Source organism: Ostrea edulis, chromosome 3 (assembly GCF_947568905.1).
Source record: "Ostrea edulis chromosome 3, xbOstEdul1.1, whole genome shotgun sequence".
Taxonomy (NCBI): Eukaryota; Metazoa; Mollusca; class Bivalvia; order Ostreida; family Ostreidae; genus Ostrea; species Ostrea edulis.
Genome location: NC_079166.1, coordinates 85,355,808 through 85,379,145, shown reverse-complemented (window position 1 = coordinate 85,379,145; position 23,338 = coordinate 85,355,808). Strand labels below are relative to the sequence as shown.

Below are 23,338 nucleotides of genomic sequence, written 5' to 3'. Positions count from 1 at the left end.
TATGCAGACCCCAGACACACCCCTACCTGTCTGTCTATATAGACAACAGACCCCAGACACACCCCTACCTGTCTGTGTATGTAGACAACAGACCCCAGACACACCCCTACCTGTCTGTGTATGTAGACAACAGACTCCAGACACACCTCTACCTGTCTGTGTATGTAGACATCAGACACACCCCTACCTGTCATTGTATGTAGACAACACCCCTACCTGTCTGTGTATGTAGACAACAGACCCCAGGAGGCGCCAAGTCCCACCCTGTCGGTCCACGTGCAGCATCCGTAAAATCTGCAGAAACCGGACACCTCTACAATATAAAAAATAAATCATTGTACGACTTAACGAAATCAACAACGGGAAATCACTGTATGTGTTAACAAACGCAATCGGTCATTGATTGATTGATTATTTTGATGTTTTACACCACACTCAACAATTTTTAGTTATCTGGTGGCGCCCAGTTTTTATTGGTGGAAGAGAGAATCCAGTTACAATGTACCTGGGAAGAGACCGCCGACCTTTCGAAAGTAAACTGGGAAACTTTCTGACTTACCGGCGCGAGCGGAATTCGAACCCGCGCCGACCAGAGGTGATAGGCCGTGTGATTTGGAGCGCCATGCTCTAACTACTCGGCCACGGAGGTCATTGTACTACTTGCTCAAATACTTGGTCAGTGTACAACTTAATTAATTGTTATCTCCAAATTAAAACAACTTCTGGTAAAGGAAAGGAACAAACCAGAAAATGTTACATATTTTTATATTATATTTCATCTATCTATTTTTTAATATTCTTGTAGCAAACACCAAATAAACAAGCAACAAAGATAGACATGACAAATGATTCACCGTGTCCACCAACTACACTCTCTAAGCTATCAGTTCATTAATATTCACATTTCAAATGTTTGGCCACATATATCATTCTCTACCCAGAGTTCCGTGCGCTACTCGCACGGCTTTTACAGAAATCTTGTAAAAGTTCCTAATATCCAACATTTATGTTTTGGACTAAATATTTAGTCATATTATGAAATCTTTTTTGGTGCAATTAAATTGATGCTTACTGTAAATTATTTGAAATCGTTGTTTTCTTATCTTAAATTTGGAACTACTTCGTAATATGCGTATGAATGTAGGACATGCACGCGGTATATATTAAAATGTAAACATGGAATCAAAAGTAAGAAAGGCTGTAAAAAAAAAATACGATAAAACTTGTAAAATAAGAGACAAACAGCTAAACGGTAAATATGCACTTATTAAAGTGTCAGTTGGCTATTGAAAAGAGCCTGATGTATCACCTGTTGCCTGAACTTTTAAATGGAAAGCAAACAAGAATGATTGTTTATATCATTTGATTTATTATCACGTGATTTCAAGCGTTGACAGAGGTGTAAGTAAAGCTTGCGTAACGCGCCCTCTGGTGAAAGAATGCATATATATATATATATATATATCTACCGATTGTGATGATAGTCAATTGCTCACGAAATCCCTGCAGTTGTTAACAGTGCGCGTATAAATACTGATAAACATAGTACGTCTATTTTGACAGCTGCATAACACACTGATGAAGGTTGCCATGTTTGACATTATAAGACATATATTTTGTGTTAATTTCGTCTCAACTTACAAAGAATCGCCATCTTAAAATTATTATTAAAACCGTAACACCAACCAGTACAATTCCTTAACCAAACAAATGGGGAATTTTGAAAAACCAAACAAGATTTTTCTCATGCTACTTTTGCGTCAATAGGGTTCTTCTGTTTGCGAAATTGTGATGACGTGTCATACCTCCTTAAATTGAATCTTTTGGGAGACAAATTGAGGACGAGTGGACGGCTTACCTGATAGCTGACGTGGCGAAGACTTGTCCATTCGAACCAACGGAGAGAACCACCACAGAGGCTGTCACCACCAAGAAATCTGTAACAGAAGCATACCACTACAATTTGTCACCACCAAGAAATCTGTAACAGAATCAGATACCACTACAATCTGTCACCACCAAGAAATCTGTAACAGAACCAGATACCACTACAGTCTGTCACCACCAATAAATCTGTAACAGAACCAGATACCACTATAATCTGTCACCACCAAGAAATCTGTAACAGAACCAGATACCACTACAGTTTGTCACCACCAAGAAATCTGTAACAGAATCAGATACCACTACAGTTTGTCACCACCAAGAAATCTGTAACAGAAGCATACCACTACAGTTTGTCACCACCAAGAAATCTGTAACAGAATCAGATACCACTACAATCTGTCACCACCAAGAAATCTGTAACAGAACCAGATACCACTACAGTTTGTCACCACCAAGAAATCTGTAACAGAATCAGATACCACTACAGTTTGTCACCACCAAGAAATCTGTAACAGAACTAGATACCACTACAATCTGTCACCACCAAGAAATCTGTAACAGAACCAGATACCACTACAGTCTGTCACCACCAAGAAATCTGTAACAGAACCAGATACCACTACAATCTGTCACCACCAAGAAATCTGTAACAGAATAAAGTAACCAAACTGGCACCAGTAAAAATGTAGCAGTGCCAAAGAACTTTGAAATTTACGTGACTATTTTACATCATCAACATACTATATTAGGACAAATACCTATTGTGAAGCACTTGACGTGACACACCTATTGTAGGGCATCTGTTTTAACACTTGACGTGACACACCTATTGTAGCGCACCTGTTTTAACACTTGACGTGACACACCTATTGTAGCGCACCTGTTTTAACACTTGACGTGACACACCTATTGTAGCGCACCTGTTTTAACACTTGACGTGACACACCTATTGTAGCGCATCTGTTTTAACACTTGACGTGACACACCTATTGTAGCGCATTTGTTTTAACACTTCTATCTTGTCATGTGATCTCTTTTTTTTTTCTTTTCTGATTGTACATGACACCTACTGTGATATGTGATATCTGATTGTACGTTACTCCTGTTGTGATATGTGATTTCTGATTATGCAGTCACATTTGAAGGACCACTTTCCCTAAGTACTACTGTATCATTCGATCTTGACAATCTTCCAACAATTGTTTTTCTTGTCTGTATATCTGGTGAAAATGAGAAATCTGTCTTAGATTCGATGTCGCATTAATTTGTCTTCACATATTACATACAACGTTTCCATTCCTGAATAGTAACGATCAACGACTGGAAACCGACCGAGTTTTTATTTCCATATCAGGCGTTCGTGAATTCAATTCATAAATTAACCAGCATTGGAATTTCCATTAATAATGTGTTGCATTCTTTTCAATAATCCGTGTATTCATTTAGTGATCGGTTTGTTTATACAATAGCATATGTGGGTTTGTTTTTATCAAAAGCAAAGAAAATTGTGTAATAGAGAAGGGAACATGTTCAACATACCGGCATTGACTTACCGATTATGGAGATTGGTTTCCTTGCAAACCGGAGGCGGCCCGCGATACCCATATATTTACTCCGACATCCGGCGGCCCACAGGCGAATGACATACTCCAGGCCAAAGAATACCACCAAAACAATCTCCTGAAATATAAAGAACATTATCATGAGAATAATCTATGTAACCTAGAAGACCACAATCTCCTGGAATGTAAAGAAGAATACCACAAGATCAATATATTAGTGCATGAAGAATACCAACAAAACAACCTCCTGGTGCATAAAGAATACTAACACAACAATCTCCTGGTGCATAGAGAATACCAACAAAACAACCTCCTGGTGCATAAAGAATACTAACACAACAATCTCCTGGAGCATAGAGAATACATTATTCATATTCATTAGTGGATTAATACACAACACGCCTATTGTGGATTACGTTAACTCGCTTTGGATGTAAAGTGGGTTGAATATACCCAGATATATCCGCAGACATAGTGTAGTCCACGTGCAGCATCCGTAAAATCTACAGAAACCGGACACCTCTACAATATCAAAAATATTGGAGGAAAATCTGGATGATTTCTTTTTACTTCGTTTCTTTGTTTGCTTATTTTGTGTGTTGTTTTATGTCTCATCTGAGAATTGTGGGGGTTTACTGTCGTAGTCGTGAGAGTTCTTTATCATGCTAATGTGTATCAAGACATGGAACCTCCGGTCTTAAGGTCAGATCCGATGGATCCGTTACTAATTGCGTTTGGTGAAGGAACAGCCTATATCAAGTGTCTTACATTTGACGGTTCGAGACTCGAACCCGGTATCTCCCAGTTAAGTATCTTGTTTCATTTACATTTGTAATATTTTCGCAACGTCTTGAACATGTATAATGTTCAAACTGATTTGTTTTGTCTGAATGTATGTAAAGTTACTTGAAAAAGGTTGGGGCAATTGATCTTAGTCCCTATTCATATTATCAAGTCTAATGCAAAAGGTTTTCTGCCAATGCAACTTTTGCAAGGATAAAAATATGTACCTGACTTACAGGGGCACAGTGACACGAGAATATGATATTGACCATAACTTACCATGTAAAAGAGAGTCTCGTTGGCGAATTTGGTGTACTGGTCGATGGTTGAAAGTACACTGAAGATTAGGCAAATTAGCACCATCATAAAACTGAAAGTACAATGAGAAGCAAACTGAAAGTAAAAGTGAAAATAAAATAGTATCGTTGATAGATGCATTGTAATGGCATGTTTTGATATTTCCCTATATTTTCTATATACACGTAGAGTATCTAGGCTTTTACACGATTTTTACATGAATGAATGGTTGTGACGTCACATGAAATGTGAAGATAACGAACAGTGATCAATCTCATAACTCCCATAAGGAATACAAAATGAGAGTTGGGCAAACACGGACCCCTGGACATAACAGAGGTGGGATCAGGTGTATCTATATACAAATTGTTTATTTGTTTCTTTGTTTATTGTTTGGGGTTTTTTTTACGTCTCCTTTGATAACTTTTTACTCATGTAGAGACGTCACCAGCCTAAAGTGAAGTGCCACAAATTTTGTCTTAATGCATGGCGCTCAGTACCGCAGCAGTGAATGTTCTTTATTGTGCCAACACCGTCCGCCTTATGGGACCTCTGCTTTTAATGTTACATGTATATCCGAAAGAAGCCGTGGCTTTCTCGTCTAATACCGGGCGCTTAGCGAAAGAACAGTCGCTAACTATGTTAACCATCGTATGTAGGTTTGACGTGCACATCCCTGATGCGAAGATATGGATATACCTAATTCATCTGTCATCAAAAATGTAAACGAATATGCGCCTCTAAAATTACGAGTGCGTAGAATTTGAAAAATGAGCAATGTACAGGTTTTTAATTGAATATCGTTTTGTCGCGTAACGACCTTGGGCGGATATTTGACGATATTCAGTCAATAGGTTATAATTATTGATATGCAGTGCATATACAGACCCTTTAAATCTATTCCCAATATAGAATCCCTACACAATGAGTTGGTAGCAATTATGAACAGTCAACTTCATATAATTAATTTAAAGTATTCTTTCAAATTACGCGGAAAAAAAACTATCTGTGTTATGAAGTATGTATGTTTCTGTCGTGGCCTGTTAACGCTTCAACACTAATCCGGATTAACGTTACTGCCATGGCCTGTTAACGCTTCAACACTAATCCGGATTAACGTTAGTGGATTAATACATAACACGCCCATTGTGGGTTACGTTAACTCGCTTTGGATGTAAAGTGGGTTGAATATACACGGATATATCCGCAGACATAGTGTAATATCAAATCATTTATTACTTGTTTGTAAATGATCATCATAGAGACAAAATGAATTGGCACTTTCCGAATTGGTCCAGAGTTTACATGTTTTGGCTTTTTTTTATAATTTGGAAAAGTAAAAAACATTATCTTGGATTTCAAATCTGTAAAATCACATACAGGGCAGGCATGTAGCATTGTTTTCGAAAAAGGAAAGGGGGCAGCCGGAAATTTAATAAAATCAGATCCTAGGATACGCTCACAATCGCTATACGCAGAGTATACGGCGCGGATCTAAGAAGTCTAATTTTAATTAGATTGGGGCAGCCGGAGAAGTTGACCTTACAATAAAATTTTTGATGAGTGCTCGTTCTTCTCTCCATGGCTTTAATATCATCAAGCTTATATTCTTACCATTCAGTACTATATAAAAAGGGGGGTGTCTGCCAATATATCCCACTTTGAATGTCAAAAATAACGAAAATTAGCGTTGTCAAAAAATGGGGGCACCCCACCCCCGGTTCTACGTGTCTGCACGGTGACCGGAATTACGTAATTACACAACGTCATCCGAACAAAATTTATACGTCTATGGAGAAGCACTTCATGTGGACCTGTTTCAAATTGGATGTGTAAACGAACACCCGTAACTGTACAGATCAACGGACACCCGTAACTGTACAGATCAACGGACACCCGTAACTGTACAGATCAACGGACACCCGTAACTGTACAGATCTACGAACACCCGTAACTGTACAGATCAACGGACACCCGTAACTGTACAGATCAACGGACACCCGTAACTGTACAGATCAACGGACACCCGTAACTGTACAGATCAACGGACACCCGTAACTGTACAGATCAACGGACACCCGTAACTGTACAGATCTACGAACACCCGTAACTGTACAGATCAACGGACACCCGTAACTGTACAGATCAACGGACACCCGTAACTGTACAGATCAACGGACACCCGTAACTGTACAGATCTACGAACACCCGTAACTGTACAGATCAACGGACACCCGTAACTGTACAGATCAACGGACACCCGTAACTGTACAGATCTACGAACACCCGTAACTGTACAGATCAACGGACACCCGTAACTGTACAGATCTACGAACATCCGTAACTGTACAGATCAACGAACACCCGTAACTGTACAGATCAACGGACACCCGTAACTGTACAGATCTACGAACACCCGTAACTGTACAGATCAACGGACACCCGTAACTGTACAGATCTACGAACATCCGTAACTGTACAGATCAACGGACACCCGTAACTGTACAGATCAACGGACACCCGTAACTGTACAGATCAACGGACACCCGTAACTGTACAGATCGATTTAGAATTTTTAAAAAAAGCAACAACAACAAAAAAAAAACACGTCGAATCCATTGATTATCAAATTCGTAATGCATATGTATTTACATTTACAAAAGTTTTACGTGTTTCAATTCACCGCATCAGAGTCGTACAGAACTAATAATCTAAACATTGAATCGGGAAGCACCAAAAGTTATAGGCCTAAATAAGGTTTAGATTTACAACTTTTGGTGAGGACTTTAGGGCACTCGATCACAAACAAACAAACAAAATTAATGGATACACGGGTTGATAAATAGTTTTTGGTTTCGTTTGGTTGCAATAAGTACAGAAATGGGATTAGATGCCCAGCTGGAGTAAGCATCCCCTGTCGACCGGTCACACCAGCCGTGGCCCCTACATATGATAATGTAATAACAGACACGGACTTTGAACAAAACTATATATCTGCTGTATTCAGATGAACTATAGGCTGACATATTTATATTATGTGTGTGTCTCTCTTCCCTGTATCTCTTTTCCCATTGGAATGCACCACGTGTACCACGTATTGTTGGTTTGAGTGAATAAAGAAACTTGAACTTGAACTTGTCATGCAGAGATATATTATATGACTTAGAGCCATTATTTTGAGATCGTAGGATATATAGACATATGAATTTATCGTTCTTAAATCAATGGACATGAATTCATCAGCTTAAGGTCGTTGCATACAAATTTATCATTTTGAGATCGTTGGAATTGAATTTATCATTTTGAGATCGTTGGAATTAAACTTACCATTTTGAGATCGTGTGATTTAAATTTATTATTTTGAGATCGTTGGATATCTAGGCATAAAATTTTTATCATTTTATCATTTTGATGTTGTTGAATATAAATATATTATTTTAAGGTCGTTAGATAAAAAAAATATTATTTTGAGGTCTTTAGATAGAAATTTATTATTTTGAGGTCGTTAGGTATAAATTTATTATTTTGAGATCGTTAGATAATAAATCTATCATTTTGAGATCGTTAGGGTATAAATTTATTATTTTGAGATCGTTAGATATAAATCTATTATTTTGAGGTCGTTAAATTTATTATTATGAAGTCGTTGGATATAAATCTATTATTTTGAGGTCGTTGGATATAAATCTATTATTTTGAGGTCGTAGGATATAAATGTATTATTTTGAGGTATACTATAAAGTAGACACAGACGGTAGTGGTTAAGGAATAGTTTTGTTTGTTTGTTTTTTGTTTGTTTGTTTTTTTTGGGTTTTTTTTTGCTGTTGTTTGGGGGGGGGGGTTCAGTTTTTTTTATTTTTGTTTTTTGTTATTGTTGAGTTTTCTTTTATTGGGTGTGAAATGAACAGTGTTTCACCCTCAGCTTTCCGTTAAAGATACATTTTTTTAATTAGCAAGTGCCATTATTAATTTACGCCAGGTCGTTAGACAATTAAAAAGAAAACAGCGAGACGATAGTCTCTCTGCCGACCGCAGGTCACGTGACGTTTTCCCGACAGACATCCCATATATGTTTTCTTCCAATCAGGCTTTCATTAATATTTCAGGCTCATTCATATCTTCTCATTTCAAATAACGACACAGGAGAAGCAAGAGAGACCATTTTATTTCCTAGAAAGATTGATGGCGACCTAACCTAAATCAAATAAATTGATTCATCATCTGTTTTCTGTTTGCGATCACACCATTATGACCTGTGGGTAAGGAGGTATGTAGATAGGTAGAAAAGTGGAGAGACAGACCACAAATATTTTTTTATTTTATGTTTGTTCATTTAACGAACAATTCAAACTTTTAAATTACACATGTAGTTAGCTAAGTAATTGCAAATATCATCATCATCATCATCGACATCATCAACATCATCATCATCATCATCGTCATCATCACCCTTATCATCATCGACGTAGTTGAAATCATTACCAGCTTTATCGAAGAGAAAAAAGTTTAATGTCCACTCCGTGGAAAGCGGAGATTAAATTTTAGCTCCCCTTTGATCCGCTCCCCCAGGACCGGGAAATCGTTTCTTTGTAACATATGGTACCTATACATCTAGAGATCATTTAATATTGTTTGTAGGATTTACGTACAATAATCAATTTAGACTAGTCTTTGTTTTTAGGTCAAGCTTATCGGCTTGTTTTTATATCTTATTCTTCCCCGGTGCCCATTATTTCCTTAGCTGTGTACTAGAGATCTCTATCTCACAAGGTACGGGGAAACACTTAACCATTAAAACTTCCGTGCATGAAATCTTATAATCGCAGTGTAATATCGCACCATTCCTGTTTAAATGAGTGTTTGTTCCTGTTTTTCCTCAATAATTTCAAATAATTTATACAATGTATAATTCAATATCTCCCTGTTCAACGCCAAACCTAGATATATGACCAAATATCTTGTCTGGTTTCGAAAATCAAATGAAAATTTAATTGTTCCTTTTCACTCATAAAAATAATCCATACGGTTTTGAAAAGTTTTACTGCGGCATGCTTTATACATGTATGTTCCCTTGGGTGTGTTATGTATTAGTTTTTTGTGAAACAAAAAGATGATACGGTGATTTATCATGATACACTGCATGGGATATATAAATCACGATGATTTATTATGATTTATTATACTTTCATGTAAAATACTCGAATCTGATTGGTCGAGAAGCATTTGAAAAAACATATTGTTACCCTCTGAGAAAAGAAAGCACGCGCCACAGGGTGATAATATCTAGCAACGGGTAACAGTACTTGACAACGGGTGATATTATAAAAAATTATCACATGCGTCAAATTTTTGTGCGTACGGTTCGCCGTAGTTGTTAGACGATATCATTTGAACGTTTGTAATAAACAGGAATACCCGCATCGATATACGAAATATCGCATGACAGTGATTGATCAAATGTCAACAGACGTAAGTTTTTCTGCTTTCCTTCATAATAAAACAAATATTGCATGTAGTTGAGGGTAACATTGAAAACGCTACGCCTCGGTTGACAATGGTTTTCTCGGGATGAAAATTTTCAATGTTACCCTCAACTACATGCAATATTTATATAATACTGTATGTGATATATAAATCACGATGATTTATTACGATACACTGTGTGTGATATATAAATCACGATGATTTATTATGATATACTGAATGTGATATATAAATCACGATGATTTATTACGATACACTGTGTGTGATATATAAATTACGATGATTTATTATGATATACTGTGCGTGATATATAAATCACGATGATTTATTACGATATACTGAATGTGATATATAAATCACGATGATTTATTATGATATACTGAATGTGATATATAAATCACGATGATTTATTACGATACACTGTGTGTGATATATAAATTACGATGATATGCAATAAATTAAGATTGATTGTTTTTTTGTTTGTTTGTTTGCTTGCTTGTTTTTCAAGTCCCGTCGAGAAGTTTTCACTCGTAGTGTGACGTCACCAGCTGTGGGTGAAGTAACACAAATTTAGACCTATGTATAGCGCCCAGGCCGTGGCAGTGAGGGTTCTTTATCGTGCCAAGGCCTGTCACGACACGGGACATTCCTTTTTACGGTCATATCTGAAAGACCCGTGATTCTCACTTCTAAATGTCGAGCGTTTGGCGAGGGAGCTATCACTACCTATTTTAACGTCTTAGATTTGACACGAACGGGGCTCGAAATTACGACCTCCCAGTTACGAAGCAAAGCTCTACCACTGAACTACCGCGATCGACTGGTCGATAAATTACGACAACGCTCAACCACTGAACTACCGCGAACGACTGGTCGATAAATTACGATGATAAGCGTTAATTTAATATGGTATGCGATCATTAAAGATGACATGAGATAATTTATTGATATGCGATAATATACGATCATATGTGATGATTTACGATGATATGCGATAATTTACGATGATATACGATGTGGCTTTTCCCTGCCTCGTTTCTACAAAACAGCCACCTTATTGCCAGTATCGTTTGTATTTTCACACAAATTTTAACATACAATTGATATCTGACGTAAATGCGGTTTTTTTTTAAAAATAATGTTGAGAAGTTTATTTTTCAAATTTAAGGTGAATCGTAGTATTTTGTTCAGAAAAATGTACTTAACGATAAAAGAAGCAATAATTTCTTTCACTCCCAGAAAAATAAATGACCAAATCTTTTGATTTCTTGAAATAGTTTATTGGGAGAACTTAATATTTATTTATTTTTTTTTAAAAAAAACCTTAGGATTTGCGTCAATTTATCAATTTCACCTTATAAAAAATGATAGAAAATAGTACAAATGACTAAATAGGAGACATATTTCAAGCCCTATAAAATCTGGAGTTTACGTGGGCTTCTCCCCCTAGGCCCCCAACAGGGGTTCGCCCTGGACCCACTGGGGGCCTCAAATTGGCGCCCCCCGTAACCACAATTCCTGGATCCGCCCCTGAACTTAGATCAAAATTGACGAGTTTAGTGATTCTCTGTCATGCCAAATGAAGTACGTGTTGGGGATTAAGTAACACTGAGCGAATCCCGAGTCTTGAGGAATGAGATGATTAAAAAGGAATCTCATTGGTTGTATAGAGAGTATTATTATAAGAGTAATAGAGCTTTATATTGCACACCTGCTTCGAGCTCTATATCGTGATCAGATAAACGGAGTAATCCGTAAGCACAATAAGTAGGTAATACATAAACTCGTCAGCAAAGAAAAGAGCACAATTCGTGTCAATGGGAATTCCATCAAATGTTGGAGGATCTAATCACCAAAGACTACGTAGGTATTGTCAATGAAGGATTTCGGCATCATTTCGATATCAACTTCAGAGCATTTGTGCTTAAAATCAGAGTAATGTTGAACAGTAAAGTTTTAGATGACTGATCACAACATATGACTATTTCCGTGCTCAATTTTTATTTTGTACTGCCACATGTACATATATATTGCAAAAATGTTCAAAATATACCGTTCTGTTACAGAACTGCTGTATACCGTGATATTACAGAACTGTTGTATACCGTTATATTACAGAACTGTTGTATACCCTTATATTACAAAACTGTTGTATACCGTTATATTACAGAACTGTTGTATACCATTATATTACAAAACTGTTGTATACCGTTATATTACAGAACTGTTGTATACCCTTATATTACAAAACTGTTGTATACCGTTATATTACAGAACTGTTGTATACCATTATATTACCGAACTGCTGTATACCATTATATTGCCCCGCTTGTGCTATTGTCGCATCAAACCTAAGCTTTTAAAATAGGCAACGATTGCTCCTTCGCCAAACGCTCGGCATTTAGAAGCGAGAATTACGAGTCTTCCGGATATGGCCTTAAAAACGGAGGTCCCGTTTCATAACAGGCGTTGGCACGATAAAGAACCCTCACTGCTACAGCCCTGAGCACTAAAGATAGGTCTTTTCTTTACTTCACCTACAGCTGGTGACGTCTCCATACGAGAGAAAAATTATCGACGGGACGTAAATCAATCAATTAATCATATACCGTTATATTACAGAACTGTTGTATACCGTTATATTACAGAACTGTTGTATACCGTTATATAACAGAACTGTTGTATATCGTTACATTACAGAACTGTTGTATAACGTTACATTACAGAACTGTTGTATACCGTTATATTACAGAACTGTTGTATACCGTTATATAACAGAACTGTTGTATATCGTTACATTACAGAACTGTTGTATAACGTTACATTACAGAACTGTTGTATACCGTTATATTACAGAACTGTTGTATACCGTTATATAACAGAAATGTTGTATACCGTTATATTACAGAACTGTTGTATACCGTTATATTACAGAACTGTTGTATACCGAACATTATATTATACAACTATCACTTAGTACTTACACTGTGAAGTGGTAGATGAAGCATTTCCAGCCCGTGGGTCTCTCTAAGAAGTTGTATACCTTTCCCTGGATGGTCAGCGATATCTGCATCTTATTTCGGACACGGTACTTATTTTCCAAGATCCTGTCCATCTGGTTAATGACCGGCTTAAACTCCATCCACGCCGAGGACGACCCTTCCGCCTGGTCGCCTGAAGGTTCGTCATATCGTTTCTCCGGGGATCGGGACAAGTGGTTATTGTTAGTGGGCGTGTCGCTCGTGATCCGTGAGGGGGCGGTGGGGCTATGGTTTAGCAGCGCCCTCTCAGTGTCCTCACTTCTTTCCATTAGATGGTGCTACATTCCCAGTCGGGGCCTAGTTTTACACAGAGCGGCCGCGGAATTACGGCTGTTGTCGACAGTGGACATTAATTATTCAAAGCTGGAACCAAAAAAGAAAGAAAAAGATCATTAAAACATAGTGGAGGACAATGGTGTCTGATTGCAATTAAAACTCGTACATCAAGCGCCGCGGAACAGATAGAGCACACAACCGGCAAATAACACTGTGCACTGCATATGACGCGCAAACAGAGTTTTGAATATAAACAGAGTATTTATGAACGATAGTACATCGTACACAGAGTATGCGAATGCCTGAGCATTTAGAGTGCAACATGAGCAAGTGTCATATCAGAATAGGACGGACATGATGAAGTCGTGTAGTGAGAGCTTGGATAACATATACACATTGACAGAAACAATATCAGCTCCATCTACCGGCGGGTCAGAAGATCCGCCTCCGCACTTGTCCGTACTTACGTGGGAGGCGGATCTCCCTGATCTCCAATTTATTTTTAATCCTGTATTTATTTACTGAGTGAGAGAGAATATCAATTCGTTTTGTACTTCCAAATCGATGTCGGCCAGCTGTTTTTATTCTTCGTGTTCCGTGATCTGGCCAGCTTAAGCGACACAGCGACATCGATGATTGACAGGTACATCAGGCTTGTAACCGAGGGGATGGGGGCTGTGAAGCACCGTCAAAACCAAAACTTTACTGGAAAAGAGTACCCCCCCCCCCCCAAGTTTATCACCGGTGTTACCATTATGCGTTACATTTAAAGCCATAGGTCGGGTGTTATTTGGATTCGTGGTACAAATAAATAAATGTGGTCGTCCGCTCGGACACGCGAGTTTCCTCCCCTTACTTCGCTTTTTCCTCCCACATCAATGACTCCTTCGCGCACAAATCCAAGCCAATGAGAGAAGTAACAATATAATTTGTAAAACTGGTTTGTTAATCGTCGTCAAATAAATAAAATTTAAACTTTAGACAGATCAGTTTCTTCGATTTACAAATTTTTCGACTAATTCTCATTATGATTTCATAAGATTAGCGTTTTATGTCTTCACAGATGAAAACCTGCATCGCCCATTTTTCCCTGGGGTAAAACGGGGTGTCGAAATCAGTCGCTGCAATTTCAGAGACATATAAACAGCTAGGCGGTTCAGTGAAAATCGGACCGAAATCCTCTTCAGTTTTGAAACGTGTTACACGTGACCTCTGAACACCAGGAAACAGCCATATTAGAATATTGAACATTACATGGGTCCTCTAAAGACCAATTCTTAAATGTACCATGTCAGAAAATCAGATTTATTCGCTGTCATAAAAGAATATTCCGACCACCCGTAACGCTACTTTCATGTCCACAGATAGTACATTTTGTACGGTCACGTGCTAGACTAACATTCTGGACGGGAAATTTGGCTGGAAGCCCCCGTGTTTTGTTATATTTTAATAGCGAAATCGGACGTAGATTTGGAAAATTTATTTTTTTCCCTACTAAACACTTATTTTAGACCAGTGTTTACATACATGTATAATCTTTAATTACAGTCTTATTATTTCCCTCACAAAAAGTGTCAAAAATTTCCGAAAAGGGTCTAAAAATTTCCCAAAGAGATTAAAGGGCTAAAGCTTTATTTCAACTTCATGAAAATAATTTTGTAACAATTAATTTACAGTTAAGTTTAAACTGTCCTTATTTCAGATATAAGAAATTTTTGTGCACATATCATTTGAATTGTTGAGATTGGAAAACATGTACACACAAATATCAGTCCCTCTCTCGTTGTTGTAGCTTGTTTGACCTACTATTGTGTCATTAGTGTCTTAATTAATACAGAGAACATTGGACAGAAGCAGAGCGTTATTGTCATTTCATCAAGCGGGTTTGGGGTCCTGTACAATGTCGATTTCATGACGTAAATCACATGTCGCATCATTCAAAGTCTTGCGTGAAAAGGTTAAAAATAAATAACAAAAAGAACTTTACAAAAAAATCATTAGCTATAATATTTATTCTGAGATCTTCTATATAAATGCTGCATTAAAAAATTTCGCTTGATCCAAAAATGTTGAATATTGCTGTCTATATCTTGACACAAGCGTGGATTCTTCAGACGTTAATTTGTTTTTCACATACACATGTACTCCATAAATACATTGTAAATTTAATTGAATCGTGTTAAAGGACACAAAATTGCAGTACTTTTGCAACAACAAAAATATCGAGTGGTTGGTACCCCCTTTAAATCCGACGGTGTGCCATATGTGTCAGGTGCTTTCTTACTTCATCTAACCGATGTGGTCTCTATATGAATGACACGGGGCACTAGAAGGGGTATAGTATTATATAGACAGTATAACATCACAGGCTATCATCAATATAACATCACAGGCTATCATCAATATAGCATTATAGGCAATTATCAATATAACATCACAGGCTATCATCATATAACATCACAGGCTATCATCAATATAGCATTATAGGCAATTATCAATATAGCATTATAGGCAATCATCAATATAGCATTATAGGCAATCATCAATATAGCATTATAGGCAATTATCAATATAGCATTATAGGCAATTATCAATATAGCATTATAGGCAATTATCAATATAGCATTATAGGCAATTATCAATATAGCATTATAGGCAATTATCAATATAGCATTATAGGCAATTATCAATATAGCATTATAGGCAATTATCAATATAGCATTATAGGCAATTATCAATATAACATCACAGGCTATCATCAATATAGCATTATAGGATATTATCAATATAGCATTATAGGCAGTTATCAATATAGCATTATAGGTAATTATCAATATAGCATTATAGGCAATTATCAATATAGCATTATAGGCAATTATCAATATAGCATTATAGGTAATTATCAATATAGCATTATAGGCAATTATCAATATAGCATTATAGGCAATTATCAATATAGCATTATAGGCAATCATCAATATAGCATTATACGCAATTATCAATATAGCATTATAGGCAATCATCAATATAGCATTATAGGCAATTATCAATATAGCATTATAGGCAGTTATCAATATAGCATTATAGGTAATTATCAATATAGCATTATAGGCAATTATCAATATAGCATTATAGGCAATTATCACTATAGCATTATAGGCTATTATCAATATAGCATTATAGGCAATTATCAATATAGCATTATAGGTAATTATCAATATAGCATTATAGGCAATTATCAATATAGCATTATAGGTAATTATCAATATAGCATTATAGGCAATTATCAATATAGCATTATAGGCTATTATCAATATAGCATTATAGGCTATTATCAATATAGCATTATAGGTAATTATCAATATAGCATTATAGGCAATTATCAATATAGCATTATAGGCAATTATCAATATAGCATTATAGGCAATTATCAATATAGTATCATAGGCAATTATCAATATAGTATCATAGGCAATTATCAATATAATATCATAGGCAATTATCAATATAATATCTTAGGCAATTATATATAATATTATAGGCAATTATCAATATAGCATTATAAGCAATTATCAGTATAATATTATAGGCAATTATCAATATAATATCATAGGCAATTATCAATATAATATCTTAGGCAATTATATATAATATTATAGGCAATTATCAATATAGTATTATAGGCAATTATCAGTATAATATCATAGGCAATTATCACTATAGTTTTATAGGTAATTATAAGTCTAGTTTTATGGGTAATTAACACTATGATATTATAAGCAATTATCAGTATAATATTATACAGAATTATTCTTATAGTATCATAGATAATTATCAAAATCATATTAGAGGAAATTAACAGTATAATAGTATAGGCAATTATCAGTATACCGGTAATATTATAGGCAATCATCAATATAGTATTACAGGCTATTATCAGTATAATATTATAGGCAATTCTCAATATAGTATTATAGCCAATTATCAATATAGTGTTATAGCCAATAATCCATATAGTATTATAGGCAATTATCAGTATAGTATTGTAGACAATCATCAATATAATATTATAGGCAAATATCAATACCGTGTTATACGCAATTATCAGTAAAATATTATAGGCAATTATCAGCATAGTATTATAGCCAATTATCAATATAATATTATAGGCAATTATCAATATAATATTATAGGCAATTATCAATATAATATGATAGGCAATTATCAATACAGTGTTATAGGCAATTATCAGTATAGTATAGGCAATTATCAATAGAGCATTATAGGCAATTATCAATATAGCATTATAGGCAATTATCAATAGAGCATTATAGGCAATTATCAATAGAGCATTATAGGCAATTATCAATAGAGCATTATAGGCAATTATCAATATAGCATTACAGGCAATTATCAATATAGCATTATAGGCAATTATCAATATAGCATTATAGGCAATTATCAGTATAGTATAGGCAATTATCGATGTAGCGAGTTGAAGGATCACCAAACATTGGACAGATTATGTACATGGAACAGGCGCTTAATTCGTTTGTGTGACATTTTATTGAAAACTGAAGAAACAAATACACGATAGTCACGCAAAAAATTAATTAGTGCACATTCCAGCATATATTATATTGTCTTCGAAAGAACAGTTGCTATTGGAGGGAATGATATGTATATCACCTTTATCAATGCTTTTATGATGGCCTTTATTATCGCTTTTATTAAGACCTTTTTCATCGCCTTGATCATTGACATGATAGACCAGCTAAAGTAACGATGACCGCGTGTCATCATAATGTCTCCATATCTGTATCAAGAGAACTCTTAATTACAAATCTTCCAACCATTCCATACAATTCATGATCCCTCCGGCATAATATGTTGCTTATCTAAAAGACAGTAATCTGCCAATCTGTAGATTATCTCATTGGTTGCAAAATACTCAGACAGGGGGATTAATGTTCTGTGACAATCAGATATAATGCTGCCCCCGACACCCACAGAAAACAGACAAAAATGTCAGGCTGGAGTCACCTCCCTTTAGTGCATGAGTAGTCTCACCCTTGTCTGTCATCCGATCTAATTACACAGATGGATATCAATCGAACAATAGATTAATTAAACAGAACTAAAAATAGACTTCCATTAAGAAAAATCAGAATTTCAAAATCGACATTGTTCAGGACGATCCCCATTCTATGACCATTGTCATGATTGTATACATACATACTAGAAGAGAGAGAGAGAGAGAGAGAGAGAGAGAGAGAGAGAGAGAGAGAGAGAGAGAGAGAGAGAGAGAGAGAGAGAGAGATGCTATCCTAATGAAGATTCATGATTGAATCCAAGGACAGACAGAAGTCAGGAAATAATATGACTGAACCCTAGAATATGATTGATTGATTGTATCTTGTTTAACGTCTCGCTCGAGAATCTTTCATTCATATGGAGACGTCGCCATTGCCGGTGAAGGGCTGCAAAATTTAGGCCTATGCTCGGCGCTTATGCCCATTGAGCAGGGAGGGATCTTTATCGTGCCACACTTGCTGTGACACGGGGCCTCGGTTTTTGCGGTATCACCAAAGGAACGCCCCATTTAGTCGCCTCTTACGACACACAAGAGGTAATGAGGACCTATTCAAATCCGGATCCCCACGGGGCAAACCCAAAAACAGGAGGAAACATGACTTCACACACAGACAGGCGGAAACATGATTGAACCCAAGAACAGGCGGCAGTCAGGAGGAAACATGACTGAACCCAAGAACAGGCGGCAGTCAGGAGGAAACATGACCGTGCTTAAGAACAGGCAGAAGTAAGGAGGAAACATGACTGAACCCAAGGACAGAAGGAAGTCAGGAGGAAACATGACGGAACCCATGAACAGAAAGAAACATGACTGAACCCAAGAACAGGCGGAAGTCAGGATGAAACATAACTGAACCCAAGGACAGAAGGAAGTCAGGATGAAACATGACTGAACCCAAGAACAGAAGGAAGTCAGTAGGAAACATGACTGAACCCAAGGACAGAAGGAAGTCAGGAGGAAACATGATTGAACCCAAGGACAGAAGGAAACATGACTGAACCAAAGAACAGGCGGAAGCCAGGAGGAAACATGACAAGGACAGGCGGAAGTCAGGGGTAAACATGACTGAACCCAAGGACAGAAGGAAGTCATGGTGAGACTTGATTGAGCCCAAGGACAGAAGAAAGTCATAGTGAGATTTGATTGAGCCCAAGGAGGACGTGAAGTAGAGACGTGCCGGCGCCTCAGAATGGGAGAGAAATGTCTGAGTGAGCCCGGGGCAGCAGGAGGGGAGGGGGCTGTACTGAACTATAGAGTGAGAACTCATTAAATATACACATTTACTATTAAGTCTGCGTCTGACCTTTAAATTCTTTGTAATAAAGTAAATCTATTTACAATTGAGACAACAAATGTACATTTGTCAAACCTGATACTTCATTTTTTTTTTCTTCATTCAAAAGAATTTAAATGGAAGGATATATTCACCTCTACTCAGGACATAAAAGGCATTTTAAAAGTCTCACGTGTTTCACATACACGGAGTTTTAATATGTAATTAGGCGATGCAAACTATCACACACAAAAATTATTTATCTGTAGGATAAATGAAATCGTCCCCAATCCGAGTGGGGCTTCAGCTGTTGTTGATAAGTCTTCCTGTATACAAACATCAATCATAATAAGACCACCCCTCACTCTGTAATCACGTGGTCCCTTGCCATATGTTGACACCGTTACAGATGTGCAGTTTTATATTTTATACCTGAATTGCACTTTATGGATTTCCTCTCGTCCTGGTTAACATTGATCTTCACTTAATATCAATGACTTTTTGTTGCCGTTTCATATGAATAATTAAACAAGTTGAAAAGCCTTGAAATTTTGACATTAAACCATTAAGATTGAATTTCAGTATGTGTAGCTATATAAATGAATTATCAGTCTTATAAGAATTAAATACCTTTTCCACATAGTTCTTCATGATTAAGTCTCCGTGTAAACTCTATATCCACAAGACTTTCCAGAAAGAACACAAAAATATGCACAAAGACGGGTTGGGTGGGTGGGGGTGTTTCGTTGGGATTGGAACGAGTTTCACAGACTCCTGACTAGGTAGGGAAACACGACAGGGGGCGTCACTCTTATCCAGTCAGGGTTTCTCCTAATTCACTGCTGAGGAAATGAATCACCTTTAGAGTGTCACAATCATTACACGGACAGAAACACAGACAGTGACTAATGCCAAACACGCACAGACTCAAAACAACCGGCGTCAAATCGGGAGGGTCTCCACAAACCACGCGTACTGTCCCCCCTCAACGTGACATGCCATGCAATAAGGCGGATCAATTTAGAATCTACTGCCACGCTTAGCTGGTCCTAAAGAAAAACCGCTGTGAAGAGAGAAGTTTAAACGTAAGGTGAAGGCTGGGTATTGCAGTGCCCTGTAGTAAGTATCCCTGGGATATTTAACTAAGTCAATAGGTCCAATCTTAGGGGGCGGCGGCTTTCTTCGTGTCCTCAGACTATAATGAAGCGCGGCTGTCGGAATGGACAAAAAGTGTGTGTATTGTGGGACAAAGGAGGCTTAATATCGCAATACACAGCACACTTATCTTAAATGCCACGACTTATACTTATAAATGGCTTTAAACACAGACATGAAATTTCACATGTAAGGCATTATTAAAAGCCTACTAAAGAGATTTAATAGTTTAATTCGATATCCTGAATATTCACACAATTAACAGTAATTGTTAAGTGACATCATCTTCTATAGACATCTTTCTTACATTCAGGTCAGAGAGTATTTCCTTTACGTGTTTAATTTCCCTCTCCATTTTCTTAATATCACATGTACGACTCGTATCAAAGATTACGTCGCCGTCACCATGAGGATATAACATCGTTTAAGTTAATGATATTATCAATCTAATTAAAATTAGATCCTTTGATCCGCTCACGTATATCGCTCTAATTTTAATTAGATTGTGATATTATTAGCATATAACATCTAGCTTTTTCTGAAAAAAACTTTATTTTGTTGTAAAAATGTGCTGGTGGGGTAGTTGTGTGTATCTTTAAAAATAATCATTGATATGATTAAAACTTCAGTTCAAGATTTTATCAATACAAAGATTTCGGTTATATTGAATATATATAGTATCAAATAGATTATCAGTTTTTGTACGGGAAGACAATGTAATTTTACTTCATTCAGAGCCTCCGAGCAGACTTTCTAACACAAACATCAGTAACAAAAGTTAATTTACCCTTTTTTAAAAATTTTGTTGAAATAGCAAATCAAGATTTTACAACAAAATTTTCAACACCAAAATGACAGCAATTTTTGCTCTATTTAAGTTTTTGACATTACAAACATATATCGTCTTTTATATTTTCATTTTAATATTCTCTATCGTGAATTAAAAAAAGAAAAAAAGAAATGCTAATCCATTCTGTTATAAACAATGAATGAATGAATGAACAATCCGATGTACACTGAGTATAACAGTAATTTAACAACTGCCATGTGTTCATAAGACACATTCAGTTTTCAAACCCAATGCTTATTTAAAAGATAATCCTAATCCGGACAAATTTCATGTAAAAGTAAACTCCAAATTTAAACAAAAAATCGCTTATTCTTTGTGTTTTAGAGCAGAATAACATGTCAAAATTTACCTAAATGTATTCCCCCGACGCAGCGCTAGGCCTACTATATACTGTGTTCTCGAATGTCGCGTACTACTCAGGGAAGTTCCGTGCTGAAAAAATTTCAGGTAACCGGAAAAAAAGCTGTCTGTAAATATCATTACATGATATCATGTGTCAAAATATTAGGAAACTCTTTATCATTACATGGTTAATAACTAGCTTATTTCAGGCACGTAAAACAGGAAGGGGGGGGGGGGGTTAGTGTATGTTCCACCCATTTTTAACGTCTCATTTTCCATTACTCAGATACATTAGCTGACAGTCTGACCCCCCCCTCCCTCCCCCGTTTGGATAGTAGTATTGAATGGCATGAATGGTACATGTAATAATGTAGGACTGAACTGAAGAATAGAGCCTATATATATATATATATAGTGAAGGCCCGCTCCACGATTACGAATTTTGGAGCCCTCCAAGGGGGGAAGGGGGGGGGGGGGGGGCTAACGATTAAGAAACTTGGACTATGGGCACATGGAAATCTGTCCTTTTTTGGACAAAATTGAAGATGAAGTCAAAAACTTCTGCACCCACCCCCACCCCTCCTTTCTCATCTGCTTAGAAAACCGATAACTTAGTTGTCAAAGTTATACATGTATGTGTCGATTGTTACCAAAATGATCGAAACTTGTACTGCTTTACAGTACATAAACATCTTGCAATCCTTTGCTGTAATTTTAGAATTTCTTTTACATTGTATTTATAAAAATAACAAATAAACAAAAAACCAATGTCCGAAACATTGTGAGAAAAGAAATAAAATCATTGTTGAGAGAATTTACATAATTTTCATTACTTTAAATATGTTGGGCGAGATGAAACCAGTATGGCAAAACCTTTACAAAATAACCAGTTTTTGGTGAAAATGGCAAAAATACGGTACCATATCCGGTTCTAGTATGTATACAGCTTTAGTTGTGCTCCTATTTTTAGCCGAGTTGCAACGAAGTTGAACTCGGCTATTGGTTTGGTGATGCGGGCGGGCCTCAACAGTTGGTTTCCGGATGATAACTCGAAAAGTTTACAGTCTAATCAAATGAAATTTTGATATATTGTTGGGTACCAGGTAAGGAAAACCCCTATTGATTTTGGAGAAAAATTGTCAAATTATTATGAATTGTCACAGTGACCGAAAATAGAATGAAAATTTCAGAAAAATTTGGTTTCCGGATGATAACTCAGAACGTTTAAATCCGAATCAAATGAAACTTTGATATATTGTTGGGTACCAGGTAAGGAAGACCCCTATTGATTTT

The 23,338-nt window shown here is 36.5% G+C and overlaps 1 protein-coding gene across 3 annotated transcripts in view; it reads right to left on the bottom strand.

The window, feature by feature from the left end:
* Positions 1 to 22,104, bottom strand: part of LOC125672970 (potassium voltage-gated channel subfamily KQT member 1-like) — a 32,431-nt gene extending 10,327 nt beyond the window's left edge. Inside the window, exons 1-6 of one of the 3 annotated variants that reach the window (XM_048909179.2) lie at positions 22,053 to 22,104; positions 12,998 to 13,417; positions 4,512 to 4,602; positions 3,441 to 3,567; positions 1,859 to 1,937; positions 217 to 313 (exon numbers count right to left, since the gene is read on the bottom strand). In XM_048909179.2, coding sequence (XP_048765136.1) covers positions 217 to 313; positions 1,859 to 1,937; positions 3,441 to 3,567; positions 4,512 to 4,602; positions 12,998 to 13,323 — 720 coding nt within the window. In that variant the 5' untranslated portion in view covers positions 13,324 to 13,417; positions 22,053 to 22,104. Of the gene's footprint in view, positions 1 to 216; positions 314 to 1,858; positions 1,938 to 3,440; positions 3,568 to 4,511; positions 4,603 to 12,997; positions 13,418 to 13,615; positions 13,702 to 20,328; positions 21,962 to 22,052 lie in introns of those variants that run through there. The other 2 variants (XM_048909178.2, XM_056159262.1) reach the window with 2 other exon arrangements.
* Between the last annotated feature and the right edge of the window lie 1,234 nt (positions 22,105 to 23,338).